The sequence below is a fragment of the Euleptes europaea genome, chromosome 11, assembly GCF_029931775.1.
Source record: "Euleptes europaea isolate rEulEur1 chromosome 11, rEulEur1.hap1, whole genome shotgun sequence".
Lineage (NCBI taxonomy): Eukaryota > Metazoa > Chordata > Lepidosauria > Squamata > Sphaerodactylidae > Euleptes > Euleptes europaea.
The window spans coordinates 24,301,535-24,318,055 of NC_079322.1; the positions used below are offsets into that span (position 1 = coordinate 24,301,535).

A 16,521-nucleotide genomic window follows, 5' to 3' on the forward strand; every position below is an offset into this window, starting at 1 on the left:
AGTCTTTGGAAATCTATTGTTGGTTGCAGCTCAGAGAAGACGAAGACTTGGTTTTTATATGCCAACTTTCTCTACTTAAGGGAGAATCAGACCGGCTTACAATCACCTTCCCTTCCCCTCCCCACAACAGACATCCTGTGAGGTAGGTGAGGCTGAGAGAGTGTGATTAGCCCAAGGTTACCTAGCTGGCTTCATGTGTAGGAGTGGGGAAACCAACCCGGTTCAACAGATTAGTATCCACAGCTCATGTGAAGGAATGGGAAATCAAACCTGGTTCTCCAGATCAGAGTCCGCCACTCCAAACCACTGCTCTTACCGTATTTTTCGCTCCATAAGATGCACCTGACCATAAGACACACACCCCCAGCTGGCCGTCGGATCGGGGAACGTTGGCTCGCGCCGTCCCAATGCGCCCAGCGGGCTCTGTGCAGGCCTGCCCGCCTCCCAGCTGGCCGTCAAGGCGGGGAACGCTGGTTCATGCCCTCCCGACACACCCAGCTCTGTGCGCCCCGCCCGCCTCCCAGTGCGCCGTCCCGACGCGCCAAGCTCTGTGCACCCCGACTGCCTCCCAGCTGGCTGTCGGGGCGGAGAATGCCGACTCACGTCGTTCCAGCGTGCCCAGCCGGTTCTGTGCACCCCGCCAGCCTCCCAGCTGGCCGTCGGGGTGGGGAAAGCTGGCTGCGTTGTTCCAGCGCGCCCAGCCGGCAGGCGGGAGGGGGTCCCTCCGCCCGGCTCTGGGAGTCCCGGATGGACCGGGCTAGGGTCCATAAGACGCACATTCACTCCATAAGACCCACAGACATTTCCCCTCACTTTTGAGGAGGAAAAAAGTGTGTCTTATGGAGCGAAAAATACGGTAACCACTATGCATGCTGGCCCACAGAGAATCCTCCCTGACTGTACTTTACTGTCATCTGAACTACTCGATGCAGTTGCATATGTTTCAGGGGGTCCAACATCTTGCATCATTCACTGGATCACACTAGAATGAAGCCATAGCCTCACAGCCTTGTGACTGACGCTGCCCCAGTTGTTGCATTTTCAAGGCAATGGTGCTTTCCTTACTTCCCAGGGCTGCAAAATCATGGGTACAAGTTGCTAAAGAATGATCTAATAGCATGTGAAATGGCCACTGTCAATTAACATTTATTTATTTAAAAATTTGTATCCCACTCTCCATCCCAGCCAAGGCCGGGCTCAGAGCGGCTAACATCAATTAAAACATTGTATACAAAACCGTTACTACACAGCATGCAAAAACAATTTGCAATTAAAAACATTAAATCACCAGCTCTAAAACCAATTGGCACTCATTCATCGGCACACTGGTCCGTAGCCAGCCAGGGGGAACAGTTGGGGTCTCCAATCAAATCAACCCAGATGAAGTAAGGCAGGGGTGGGGAACTTCAGGCCCAGGGGGCGTTTAAGCCCTGCGAAATCATTCGGTCTGGCCCTTCATGGGTCCTGGCAGATCTCTAGCTCAGAAGGATCTAAGACTGGCGATCCACCCCCTACCGCGGACAGGAATAGCCTCTATTCAAGGCAGATGTGAGTTTGTTTTGCTAAGAAAAGGAACCCTTTCCCCCCCTTGCAGAAGAGTCATTAGCTATGGAGCTGCTAGGACCGCCCAATTAACTGTGTTAATCCTTTCCCACCAGGGCCATGAAGAAGCATATTCTCTCTGTACTACAAGAGGGTTGGGAGCGGAAGTGGCAACAATGGAGGGATTAAAGGAGACAGGGCCAGAATGCACCGGGGGGGGGACTTGGCAGAAAAAAGGTTCCCCACCCCTGAAGTAAGGGAAAGGGGAGGGGAGGCCAGCTACGATGAAAACCATTCCTGCCCTCAACCATAGGCCTGGTGGAACATCTGTCTTACAGGCCCTGCGGAACTGCACCAGATCCCGCAGGGCCCTGGTCTCATTGGTTAGAGGGTTCCATAGGCCGGGGCCAGGGCCAAAAAAGCCCTGGCCATAGTTGAGGACAGCCGGACACTTCTCAGGGCAGGGATTACCCACAGGTTGTTATTTGCTGAGCTTAAGGCTCTTTGAGGGCATACTAGGAGAGATGGCCCCTTAGATACAATGGACCCAGATCATTTAGGCTTTAATGGTTAATACCAGCACCTTGAGCCTGATCCAGTATTCCACCTGGAGGCAGTGCAGTTGGCAGAGCACCAGTTGGATATGTGTTCTCAGTAGGTTTCTCATAAGGACCCTCACTGTTGCATTCTAGGCCAGCTGGAGATTTCGGAGGATTCTCAAGGGCAGCCCTACATAGAGCGAGTTACAGTAATCTAGCCTGGAGGTGACAGTTGCATGGATCATGGAGGCTAGGCCATGGCGGGGAGAAGTACGGAACCAGCTGCCTTGCCTGGCGGAGATGGTAAAAGACCGCCTTGGCTACTGCTGCGACCTGTGCCTCCATCGACAAGGAGACATCCAGAATCACACCCAGCCTCTTGATGGTGGACTAGAGCTGTCGATTCGGTTAGGCCCGAACTGAAAAACAGCCGAATTTCCCCCGATTCGGCGGTTTTTAGTTCAGATGGAAACAAACTCAAAAAAGGCTGGAAACCAGGTAGCCGAATTCGGCGAGTTCTGGGTGTTCAGCGAATAAATTCGGCAAATTCGGGGTTCGGCACAGCAGCATAACCGTCAGTTAGTAAGCAGCATTCTCCCGCGGCCAATCGGTGGCCAAGCAGGGTCTTCTTCTGGCCAATCAGTCGCGATTGAGCACGTGAGCCCAGCTGCTGCGTGGCCCGGGGAGAGAAAGAGAGTATCTGTTTGTGTGTGAGAGAAATCCCCATGGGGGGTGCACATTCGCTCCTTTCCATGGCTGCAGGGGGCATATTTTTTGGGGTGCAGCCCCCAAACCTTCGGCGTAGCTTCAGATGAGGCTTCTTGGAAGAACCCCCAAGTTTTGTAAAGATGGGATCAGGGGGTCCAGAGATATGGGTCTCCCCCTTTTCCCTATTGGGATGAATGGGATCAGCCGATCCTATGCATCTAGAGAGCGGCAAATCCAAGGCAAAACCTCCCATGCTTAAATGGAATCGTATTGGATTACCCAGTCCCTCCTGATGGAACAGAAGACATCCACAGTAAGACCCCTTTTCGGGCTTTAATCTATAATTTTTTCCCATGTGTATGTGGGGGGGGGTGGAAGCAGAGTCTGTGGGGGGGCAGTTTCTGTGGGGGGGGAGCCAAAGGAGGCTTTCGCCCATTCTGACAAGGGGTGTGTGACCGCTCACCTCTGTGGGAGTGTGTGTACTGCTTTTAAAGTTACGTTTAAAGTTGAGTCTGTGCGGCAGCTAGCGAGTCTCTCTCTGCTCGGCACCCTTGGTGTCGAGCCTCCTCCTTGGTGTTTTTCACTGTTTTTGCCTCTAGCCTGGGGTTGAGTGCAATGGGGCGGCTTGCGTGAGATCCCCTGCATCTTGGATTTTTTCCCCGTTTGGGGGGTGCACCGTGGTGCCGTATTGGTTGGAGAGGTGGGGGGTGGTGCTGGTGAGACTTGCTTGAGTTTGGTGGGGTCGTTTGCATAAGGGGGGAGAATCCCTCCACCATGAGAAGAAGGAGCAGGGCAGAAAATACAAACTCTGGGTTTTGTTTTTTTTTGCATGGTCTGTTTTGCTGCTCACTCAAAAATGTTTCTGCAAAATCTGACTTTCACAATACATTTTCACGGTCCAAGTCACCAGCTCCTTTTTTCCTTTTTGCTATAGCTAGCCTAGTGCACCTCTGTTCCTTTCCATGGTCGCTCGCGTGTTGCTTTGCATTGCAATGGTTAGCACGGGAGGTTTTGCCTTGGATTTGCCGCTCTCTAGATGCATAGGATCGGCTGATCCCATTCATCCCAATAGGGAAAAGGGAGGGAACCCATATCTCTGGACCCCCTGATCCCATCTTTACAAAACTTGGGGGTTCTTCCAAGAAGCCTCATCTGAAGCTACGCTGAATGTTTGGGGGCTGCACCCCCAAAAATGCGCCCCCCCCCCGGAGCCACGAGAAAGCGCCGATGTGCTTTAAGTGGCTTTATTCCTGTCACTGTGGGCGATTTTTTGGGGGGGCAACCTCTTCCGGGCCCCATATCTCGGGACCCCCTCACCCAATCTTTACAAAACTTGGGGGTTCTTGCAAGAAGCGTCCCCTCAAGCTACCCTGAAAGTTTGAGACCTCTACCCCCAAAAAATGCCCCCCCTGGAGCCGCAGAAAGGCGCGAGTGCATTTTTAATGACTTTATTCGGCCGAATTTCCCCCCGAACTCGAACTAGGCGCCGAATTCCACGGATCCGAATTGGGGGAGTTCGGACTTCAGCATATACCTAATTGAGACGGGCCGAATTCTGCTGAATCCGAACTATACCGATTTTTTTTTCAACAGCCCTACGGTGGACACACTTGTCAAATTGCACAAGAATAAAGAGTCAAGAGCTGGCGTACCACCTCTGGTGCTCCCCAGCTACAGGACCTCCGTCTTTGATGGATTTAGTTTCAGTTGGCTCCATTTCAGCCATTTCATCACAGCTTCCAAACACCTGGACATTGTATCCAGGGTGGTATCCAGCCAGCCGCCCATCGACAGGTAAAGCTGGGTGTCATCAGCGTACTGATGACAACCCAGACTGAAACTCAGTACTAGCTAGGCGAGGGGGCGCATATAGATGTTAAATAACATAGGGGAGAGGATCACTCCCTGTGGAACCCCATATACCAAAGGGTGCCATGGCGATACCTTTTCCCCAAGTGCTACCCGACCATGGAGAAAGGAGTGCAGCCATTGAAGGGCTGTACCCCAAATTCCAATGTGTAGGCAATGCCAGTTGTCTAGTCACAGGGCCACACTAGTATGTCATTCAAAGGCTTCTGAATTTCTACACATTATGTCTTAAGCACTGTTAACTCTGCATCTCTACTGATGAAGGATCTGACGTCTCTATGAACTTTGGAAGAGATATATGCCAGCCACATGCCTAAATCCAACCGCAAACCATCCCTTTCCACTGTGTCAGGGATTTGAGGGGATTTCATGCTTGTTTCCTGACTCTCCCTCACTTTGCTGCATCAGATGGTGGCCATTCTCCCTTTGCTCGGTTTTTATATAAAAGCTGCAAAAAATACAGCACCAAACAGCATCAGACTGGGAAAAGCCCCTCCATCCTGAGTTGCAAGTAAACAGGTAATGCAGCTGCAATATAATATCATAACAGGTCGTCATCAGTATTTTGCAGTATTTTGCAATGAAGGGAAGGCTGGGGAAAGCAGTTTATGAGACATATTTTGAAGCCATACTGGGGAAAACCTCAAGTATCTAAAAAGGCAGCCAGCGTGGCACAGTGGTTAGAGTGTTGGACTAGGATCCAGGAGACCCAGATTCAAATCCCCACTCAGCCATGGAGGCTCGCTGGGTGACCTTGGGCCAGTCACACATTCACAGCCTAGTCCAGCGGTTCCCAAACTGCGCTCCAAGGAGCACTTGGTCCTCCGCAAAACATCTCCTAGTGCTCCATGAAGAGATTGGAAAGAAAAATACTACTGTCGTTCGGTTTAGTATATCGGTGCTAGGTGAAAATTAGTGCTCCGTGACAAATTTCTCTCCTGAAAAGTGCTCCATGATTCAAACAGTTTGGGAAACTCTGCCCTAGTCTATCTAATATATTTGCTGATGTGAAAATAATGATGCTGTAAGCTGCTTTGGGCTCCCAGTGGGGAGAAAAGTAGGGTATAGTTAAAGAAATAAACCTGGAAATGTCCCATTCTCCGCCCTCGAAAGCCTGGTAAGGATCATTCCTTCACGCAGATAATGAAATGACCTAGAGTCCAGATGGAAGGACTATCTGACGTTGAAAGCTGGTTTATGGCATTTATTGGCAGTAATGAAGACAGCAAGATCTTGTTCCATACACCTGTTATTGCTGAAGGGTTACTTATTCCCCCACCCAGAAATGCACAGAACAACTGCTAGTGGCCTTCTCTCATCTCCAGCTGTTGTGCGTGATATCTCTAGGGAGTTTTTTTTTTAACGAGGAATTAAAGATCATGATATTTGACGTGACTCTGGGAGATGCCAAACTGCAGCCTTTCATGTATGCGCCGTCACATCCAAGAGCGCCAAAAAAGTGAAAATGGGATCCTGGCTTTAGAAATGGTGGGACTAAGGACAAAAGTTTAGGAAGCTGCGTGATTCCCATTCCCATGTGAGTATCGCTATTTCCTGTGGCAAATCACAGACAGGGCTTGCTGTGTTAGGGCATATAGTCATGGAAAGCGTGCTCGGCACATTATAGTTTTCATCACTCTCTTTATCAAATCCCTATGCACTCGTTACGAGGGATGTATAGTCAAACAGAGAGTTGGCCGTCTCTCGAAGCAAGCTTCAGGATATCCTCTGAGGCAAAGAAAAAACATTCAGTTCAGCTGCTTCATGAGGACTCTGAAACCAACATGGGGATAGCTAGACAATCTCCAAAATGTTATGTGTAACACTGTAAAAATGCCAGGGCCTAGATTATCTACCATCAAATATAAGTCATCTGCTTTCTGGCTTGATTCCAATAGATGATTATGCTGATGGACCAGTAAATAATGATTCTGTGGTCATGACAATAAAATACATCCGAGCTAAATGTAGTGCAAGCAAAGATGGAATGAGTAAATCTATCCCAGTTTTAGGATTTATTGAGTCCTGGCACAAAAAATAGCACAAGACAAATTAGTTCCACCATCTGAAAGTAGTCTCCCGCTAGCTGGGATCCTTGGTTATATATCACGCACAGCATATGTGAACTATTTCCCATACCTAGAGAGACTGAGAAGCATGCTTTCGGAGCAGTTGGAGAGGTACTTTGCAATGGAACAGTGTCTCAATCTTTGCATCTTAAGCCGTTACAGAATGGGGAAAGATGAAACCCACACACCTTGTCATTTTTATGGGCTATTGTTATCACAATTCTCCAGCATACAAAGACTGTCTAGAGTACAATAAATCACATATGATATCATGCTCTGTGATCTTCCACACTGGTTTGACCAGAGAGTTTAACAAATGGATGCTTCTGGAGGAAAATAATGACTGATTCGTTTTCTCTTCTCAAAACCTTTCATTTTTTTCTAATTAGGAAACCGTTTGCGCCAAGCACTTTGGATATAAACTCGATGCAAACTGACGCTACTTCATGTAGCTTGGGATGGTGTATAGATTATCCCTGGACTAAAGAAGGAGGTACACAGAAGAGGGCCATACAACCATAATGTAGGCAACATAAATTACTTGTCTTCCAAAGAGCTCACAGCTATATTTCAGATCGTTAACTGTTTTGAGACAAATGGAGTCAATCAGCTACATGTCAAGTTGTAGTATGCAACCGATCATGTACATTGTTGCATGTAAGAAGGTTCTCTTAATGCATCCAGGACTGCTTTTAAGCGCTGTGCTGAATAGTCTTATATAAGTATTATAATGTTATAGATGAATGCATATGTGACACTCAGAACAGAAAACCATCTTCTAACTTGTAGTAGCATCAACAAACTTGATGAAGGCCTACCACCAGGATAGCAAAAGGGGGGTATCTGCATACAAACATTGAGGCCGTTTATGCTTGGTAATTAGCAGCTTGTTCCAGGCTGAAGTGCCTCACATCTTTTTTTTATTTCTTCATGCTGAACCGTAATTCCAGATGTCACTGCTTCACATTTCTTAAGAGCCCCTTTAAGGCGACCTTTTGTATTTTCTCCGCCCCCACATCGAAGCATTCACTGAAGGAAGCATGCAAAGGATGATTGCTAATGGCTATGCAAACGAAGGAACAGGCAAGTGGGGGTGGTGGAATTTGCTTGACTTTCTCCTCCTGCATCAGGACCATGAATAATCATTTTAAAGGTTGGATTTAAAAAATCAGCACTGAGCGAGGAGCAGAATCGACCCTGCATAAATGGCCTGAGTTTTGGCATTCTTAAAGTAATCCTCAGACATACAGAAAATAACTGAGTAACTGTTTAATTTTTAAAAGAAAATATCTGATGAGGAGTGAATTTGCCTTAAGTTTTGTTTTTTTTTAAAGAAGGGGGGAAACAGGTAGGATGTGACTTACTTAAGTGATGAGTTTGGGTCACAGAGATTAGTCCTCATAATTTATTTCCCCCATGATGCCTTTGAGCCCCCACAAATTTATCCATACACTAATACTCAACTTTATTCTTTGTGCAGAAATCCAATTAATAAGTCAATCACCAAGGTCCAACACACTTGAGCGAAACAGCCCCAGGCCTCAACGAGCAGGAGTATTCAGTGCATACTTCCTTCTAAATAGTTCTCAACACCCTTCAAGTTCAATAGAATCAAATCCTTGCTCATAAACATGGAAGGGAACAGGAAGGAGCTTAGTCCCTTCTTTAATTTGGGTGTAACTGGGTTAATTCTGGAGGCTCCATTCTTCATACTTGAAGAACGTCCGGTCGCTATCAAATATTAAATCTCACTGGCACATGCTTATTATACAAAATGAACCCAAATGAGGACAGCAACTCTTCAGTTGGCTAAGGATGCCAGAGGCCCTACCTGATCTCCATACTTGAAGTCTCAATATAGGAGAGAGACAGAGAAAGAAGAGAGAAAGAACTGCAAGGGAAACTGGTGCCAATTTTAAGTCTTTGTGAGCTAGCCATGTGCCAGTCCAGAGCAATGTCTGCCGAGATGTATGGCCAAAAAGGCCCGCAAGTGGAAAAAGAAATCCGTCTTACCTCTGAGCGGTGACAAGGAACGAAAGCACCTCTTCTTCCCCCGACAAATGACTGGTGTCAAAAATAACACTAAACTCATACTATGGGGAAGAGAAAGTCAGATTTAGCAATGGAGAATAAGTTGAAATATATAGACTTTAATTACATCACATGGCTGAGTGGTTCTAAAACATTCCTATGCAGCATTATTAGGCCCTGTTCCAGATTTGAAATGTGTAAGGTGTGAACAATGGATTGGATCCCATCAACAAGATTCCCGTATGCAAGAGAAGGGGCAATTCCCCCACCTCCTGTAGCAGCCCTTCAACTCCTCCCTCATGTTGCTGTTGGGGGTCCTCCTTCCACCAAGAGCAGCATTTCAGGGGGCATTTGGGGTTCCTTCAGGAGCAGCAGAGATTGCGCTTCCATGCACAGAATTTAGATGGGATCCAAGAAAATATAATTCTTTTATATTCTTACACAACTTCCCTTATCCAGCCAGGGGACAGAAGCATGGTTGACAACCTCCAGGTGGTGGCTGGAGATCTCCCGCTATTACAACTGATTTCCAGGTGACAGAGATCAGTTCCCCTGGAGAAAATGACCGCTTTGGCCATTGGCCTCTATGGCATTGAAGTCCCTCCCCTCTCCATACCCCGCCCTCCTCAGGCTCCTCCCCCAAAATCTCCAAGTATTTCCCAATCCAGAGCTGGCAACCTTAGACATAAGTGTATGAAAGGAGGCTTCCAGGGATACACAGTGATCCACTGATGGCCTACAAGAGGAAATGACAGTGAATAGCATGGTAATGTAATCTGTTTGATTTGCTTTTGTATTCTTGTTTTTTTAACCGTATTGCTGATATTCCTATTTTCCCTTTTTTCTCCTTTCATACTCCCCTTTCTTTAAAAAACATTATTATTATTTCAAAAAAAGAGGAAATGATAGCTTTTACAATATCCATTTTGTAAGACTTGTAAAGGCCATCAAGGCAAATGACAGGGGAATCGTTGTGCTACTCTAACTTGCACCGGCCCCTAGTATAATATAAAGCAGTGACACATCCTTTTCTCACCTCCACGCCTGAGACAAGAAAGGGACTGGGACAAGAAAGGAATGAGAATGAACTGAGATCTTCAGAGTTGTCATGAAAGATTTTCCTGCTGAGTTTCTGGCTGCGAACGGAATTCATACTAAAAAATGTTCAGCAGCATAGTCAGATTCAAAGGGCATAACCTCAGTAATAATTTAAACAAATATGATAAGTGCAAGTTGGAAAGAAAAAAAATGCATTTATTTTTATTGGCATTATGCTGTAACTAGCTGCACTTTGCATACTTTTCATGGCAGGACAAGATGCAAAACACGTGCAAAACACAGCAGGGCAGCTGAGGATTGAAATGGAGAGAGCCCTCTTCCAACTGTCTGCTCAGAGAGCTACACACAGACATTTTCTGGCAGCTAAATAAAATCTCATTTGGGCTCCGAGACCATGAGCAGTTGTCACAGTCTGGAAAGCTGACCACAGCATCTCTGCGGCCAAGATGCACAGCCACACTATTTGCAGAGAAGTCTGCACCCCACAAACTCCCTTGATTATTGGGAGGTCTTAATTCATTACCTTGGACTTTGATCTCATGAAAGGAAACCCCACACTGCACTTGAGGAAGTCCGATTCTGGTTCCAGCAACTCACACGCAATGCCCATCTCTTCCTGAAAGAGGAAGGGGGGAATATGTTTCAGCACATAAAACTGTGGTCAAAGAAAAGAAAAATGTTTATTAATGTTATTCTGGTTTTCAGACAAAAATTGTCTCCCAAAGCAACACATACTGTGGCAGGTACTACATGTCTGCATGTACTACAGGCCATGCCCTCAAGCTTTACAATCATTGTTTACTAGGAATGATTTGCATTATTATAGAGGAAGTGGCCAACAACAACTCCAGGAGGAGGAGGAGGAGGAGGAGGAGGAGAAGAGTTGGCTTTTATACCCTGATTTTCTCTTATCTTTAAGGAGTTTCAAACTGGCTTACCATCGCCTTCCCTTTTTCTCCCCATAACATGCTTGACTAGTTTTAATGCCTTGATTCACAGGCCATCTATGACAAGAAGAACTAATGGAATGAGGAGTTTGTCAGATTGTATCATTTTGGACAATTAAGATTGATGTGAAGTTTTGATGAAGATTTTTATGAAAGGGGATCAGGATCTGTCTAGTACTGAAGAGATTATTTATAGCCATTTTTCTACCGATACTGAAGAGATGATTTATAACTTTATTTATTAACTGATCTACTGGTGTTGCATCATTGAAGAGATATCCACAACATATGCAAGAACAAGCTCAAGGACTGTATATGGACTCTTGATTCTATGGCAGTAAAATTATTGTGTACTGTTAATTTAGATGCATTTCAGTCATTTTATATGGGTAGTTATAATGGGCACATATAAGTGAGTATTGTTCCTTAGCCACATGCTTTTGTTTTTTGGGGTTTGATTGCAATGTTGGTGGGGCATGGCTACTATTTTTTCTTAAGAAGAACTATTTGCCTAAGGAAGCCTGATTTCTTGAGTATCAATCATGGAGTCGCACCATAAAGAAGTAAAGGACAGAAATGTGAAACAGCAAAACACAAATATACAAACCAGGGCATTGTAATAGCTGCCCCGACCCCCACAAAAAAAGGCAGCCTAGTTTACAATAGTTATTGACTCTATCAAGCTAATGAAAGCTATACCACTGAGAAATCTGAAGTAGTTTCTGGATGTCCAAGCATGATTGCATCACCCATTATAGCATTTTAAGACACAACTAAGTAAGTACATTAAAGTTTCATGCAGTTAAGGGCACTGAGAATATTTCAGAGGCCTGGTTGGCTCAGGATGTCATTTAAGGCCAGAATCACTTTGAGAGAATAACTGACAATTTTAATACATTTCAGTCAGCTACAAGCTGTGAGTACATCCTCCCTTTTTTATATTTTACCTCATAGTCTTTCATAATTATTTCAAAACTGGTCAAAATAATAGCAGAGACATTTTTCATGCATATTGGCACAAAACTATAAATACATTAGAACTATAGAAATATCATCCTTTTGAGTGCCATTGATTAAGAATGAGAGTTAAAATGTCAAATAGTAAGATACTGTTTTTACGCGATTGTATGTGCGTTGCAGTATTCTATCCTCAGGGAGAAGCAATGTGCAATTTCAAAAGCATGAAGTTTTAGGACTACTTCTTCCTTATAAGTCCTTTATAAAGAATGGCTATTATAACCACTATCCAGTTAAATAAAGGCAACTGCCATGACGTTTGGCCCCGGTCATTTATGCAGGGCTGTTTCCCCACGGTCAACCCCGCCAACTACTTTGGGACTTTCTTTTGATTATGCATGCCTTTCCCGACTGTCAGAGGTCGCCTCACACTCCCCATGTGCTTCCAAATGTTTCGCCTGAGTTTTCCGCATTCTGGCTAAAACAGCATCTGGAAAACAGGGGCAAAAAGTGCAGAAACACACAGGAAGAGCAAGGCAACCTCTGACGGTCGGGAAAGGCATGCATAATCAAAAGGAAGTTCTGAAGCAGTCGGCAGGAGTGACCGTGAGGGAAACAGCCCTGCATAAATGGCCAATGTCTCCATCAGAAAGGTAAGCGAGGGCCTGTTAACACAGCCCTTTCAGCCTGTGTTAGCAACAGTGTTTAGTCTTCAGCCACATGACCACAGGTTGAGCCACTCACATGCACTCCGACACCGCAAACTTAACCCAGCACAAACAGGCATTGGGGGTCACTTGAACCTGTGGACTAAAGGAAGACAAGGCAGTGTTTCCTCAGGTCCCTTCCTCTGCTGCAGATGTGGCTTGGCCATAAATGCTTCTAGGACAGGCAGGTCTTTGCCAAACAGTGACCATATTCTGGGCTGGCTTCAGTAGTTCTTGAGTCTTGCTCTGAGGATATCTCCCTGCCTTTTGGTGCCTGCCTGGTCCTCTCTCAACATGCCATTTCCCTATCTACTTGCCTGCCATTCTTCCTGACTGCCTTCTTTACCCAGGTCCCCTCCACTTCAACTGCCCCTGCCCCCGGAATGAGCCTCTGTGCTCCAGTTCCAATCCCCCAGCTCTGTGTGCCCTACTCCCGTTAGCTCAGTAAAGGCATCAGTGTTCAACTGTCTATTTTGTCCTCAGTGCATTTGCACCAACTTGTCCAAATTACATGAGGCAGTGTTCTTCACTCTTTCCAGACCTGGGATGCATCTTTAATGTCCAGGCAACAAAATGGTACCCACCAAACTGCAAACATTCAACTGAAAGTCATCTGAGTTCAGAGTCACGTGGCCAGAAGAGGGGGAGCCGGAGTTAGGATTTCACTGGTGGGAAGGAGAGTTCTATGCCGCAAGTGTGTGTGAAGTAGGGTTGCCATCTGCAATTTAGGACATTCTTGGAGATTTAGGGGATGCTCCAAGCAGGGACGCAATGTCAAGGAGCCCCCACCCCTTCCCAAAGAAGCCATTTTCTTCAGAGGAACTGATCTCTGTAGTCTGGAGATCAACTGTAATTCTGAGGGATGTTCAGGCTCCACCTGGAGGTTGGCATCCCTAGTGTGAAGAATTGGCACATCAAGTGGTGAAAGAGCCTGGCTTCACTAAGAGGGGAAATGGCAAGGGACTGTGGTGGGCTCTGAACCTGCCTGCTCTAAACAAGAATTTACTCCACCACTGGGTGATCTAAACTCATCGTCCTGTCGCTCCTCTCAGCGTGCGTGAAAAGACAGTCAGGAAGCACGGTGCCCTTGCTATTAGGCTCACACAATAGCAGTAGGCTCTTCCCAAAAAGCAACTAAAAAGGCAACTGTATGGGCTTGTGACCTACTACGTGTGGCTCCACAACTCAGCTGCAGATCCCCACCCATGGGTGGGAGACCACTGATCTAGGGGTTCAGTTGTTATTAATATTCACCAACTTTTTGTTGCACAAAACCTGAAGAGGACCTCATCGAAATGGATCGTCTCGCTCTGCATAGGAAAACAATGTCAGAATCTCTAATTTGTAAATGTAAAAGACTACCCCACATCTCCATTGGCACTTGAAGTGGTTTCAGAAAATTCTTCTGTATAATTTTCTCAAGGCCAACCAACCAGACTGATTACCAACCAGCCTGCTGTGGGTTTTTTCAGGGATGTAGTGGTATAATGTTTGATTTACTTTTAGCCTAAACTCCCACATTTCCTCACATCTAATAATTTTTTTGTTTACATTGCTTGAAGTTTGGCATTTTCAGTTATTTAACATAGATACTGTTACATTAAGAGAATACTGGCCAGATTTAAATTGAAATAACACTACAAAATTGTATCTGAAGAACATTTGCTGCTGTAGGTTATGGACACATTCACTGAACACCATTAATCAAAAATAGAAAGTTAGTCGTGATTAAATTCATTCTGTTGTTTTTACTGGGGTCTGTGACTAGGCTGTACCTAATACATAATATATGGAAAAAAATAATATTAATATTTACAGAATGTTAATAAGTTAAAAAAATCCTTTCATCGATAGCCCTGAACTACTCAAGATATTTATCTCTGAGGCTTTTTCATAGAATCTTAGAATCATAGAGTTGGAAGGGACCACCAGGGTCATCTAGTCCAACCCCCTGCACAATGCAGGAATTTCACAACTACTTCCCCCACACACACACACCCAGTGACCCCTATTCCATGCCCAGAAGATGGCCAAGATGCCCTCCCTCTCATGAACTGCCTTTCATGAACTGCCTAAGGTCACAGAATCAGCATTGCTGACAGATGGCCATCTAGTCTCTGCTAAAAAAACCTCCAGGGAAGGAGAGCTTACCACCTCCCGAGGAAGCCTGTTCCACTGAGGAACCACTCTAACTGTTAGAAAATTCTTCCTAATGTCTAGATGGAAACTCTTCTGATTTAATTTCAACCCGTTGGTTCTGGTCCGACCTTCTGGGGCACAGAAAACAACTCGGCACCCACCTCTATATGACAGCCCTTCAAGTACTTGAAGATGGTTATCATATCCCCTCTCAGTCTTCTCCTCTTCAGGCTAAACATAGCCAGCTCCTTCAACCTTTCCTCATAGGACTTGGTCTCCAGACCCCTCACCATGTTTGTTTTTAGGGGTGAAAGATTATCTGCTAGGGCATCTTGGTGCTTTGTTCACTGGCACTTCAGGTATTGGCATGAGAAAATGGGTGTGTGTTAAAATGGAGCATGAGCCGGCAGTGTGCTGGCATGAGAATGTCACTTCCGGTAAAAACCAGAAGTGACACAATGGATACTCCAGAATGTACAAAAGTTCTATGGTAAAATTCTATATAAATTCTATAGTGTCTAATAGCATAACATCAGGTTTTTACTGGATATTATGTCGACATGCTGGCATGACAACATGCACCAGGCTCCACCCCCTCATTTCTCCCAGGGGTTGCCAGCTGTGGTCTGACACCATATCCTCTGCCGAGTTACCAAACACATTGATTTCAGTGGCCTTAAACTGGAATAACTCAACACAGGTCTGCACTGTGTACTGATTAAAAATCCATTTGATTGTTGAGGTTTTTTTTAAAAAAACATACACAACATGTAATAAAATAAAATCAAAACCCACAATGGTAAAATACATTTAAAGGAATTCGTTTAAGTACAAACTTAGTGTTACATTTGTAGATGTCAGCAGATGATATCTTAGCTGTGGTTTTATTATTACCTATTCAAAGGGGATCTATAGGTAGGGTTGCCAGGTCCCTCTTCACCACTGGTGGGAGGTTTCTGGGGCGGAGCCTGAGGAGGGTGGGGTTCGGGGAGGGGAGGGACTTCAATGCCATAGGGTCCAATTGCCAAAGCGGCCATTTTCTCCAGGTCAACTGATCTCTATCGGCTGGAGATGCGTTGTAATAGCAGGAGATCTCCAGCTAGTTGGCAACCCTATGTTTAGGCCTAGTCCTGTACAGGAAGCCAAGAGTGTGATTTAAAAGGATGTCCTAGGATCCTTGTACTGTTGCAGAGAATGCTGGGCCCAACTCAACAATGACTGCAAATTTACAAGAGACGCTCAAGCATACCCTTCAGATCATGCAGTGTAGAACCCCTGGAGATGGTTTGCACTGGCTTAGTCCAGGTCACCCATCAGTCTTCCACAGCATGCATGTAAACTGCAGGTGTTATATCTGAAGGACTGTAGGTGCCCATGTAGCAATTCCACTCAGCACAAAACCTTCTAGTGGGTCTAACCCTTGTGAAGGTACAAACAACAGCTGCATGTTCGCAGGCTTTTTCATAGTAGCTCCAGTGCTACACAACAGTCTCTCAAAGGTCATTTGTAGATCCACATCTCTTATGCAGTGTTTTAAGCACTTTTGGCTTGTCTTGGAGCGTATTCTAAGAACTCTAGTTTTGAAATGCAAGTATTTGGGGGTCTCTTAAATTTGTTATAGCTAGCTTTTAAAAAATGGTTATTCTTTGACAATTTTATGGTATTGCTACCTGCCTTGGGTCCCCGTTTTCTGGGAGAAAGGCAGGTCTATAAATGTTTTAAATAAATACATTTGCATACATACACATTTACAGTCTTCTGTGCATGAATCTGTGCATGAATGTTTTAAATAAATACATTTGCATACATACACATTTACAGTCTTCTGTGCATGAATCTGGGAACTCCAGCTCTATCCACATTTCCCAGTGCCCACCTGCAGGTCAGTGATATTTTATGTGTTTGGGGCACCAGAGGGTAGTCACCACAGTTTGCCACAGCTGAAACTGCCTTA

The 16,521-nt window shown here is 45.5% G+C and overlaps 1 protein-coding gene across 1 annotated transcript in view; it reads right to left on the minus strand.

Annotated features, from left to right (window-relative positions):
* Positions 1-16,521, minus strand: part of ITGA9 (integrin subunit alpha 9) — a 275,713-nt gene that overhangs the window by 56,102 nt on the left and 203,090 nt on the right. The window contains exons 19-20 of the mRNA XM_056857744.1: positions 10,341-10,433; positions 8,741-8,820 (exon numbers count right to left, since the gene is read on the minus strand). Coding sequence (XP_056713722.1) covers positions 8,741-8,820; positions 10,341-10,433 — 173 coding nt within the window. The remainder of the gene's footprint in view (positions 1-8,740; positions 8,821-10,340; positions 10,434-16,521) is intronic.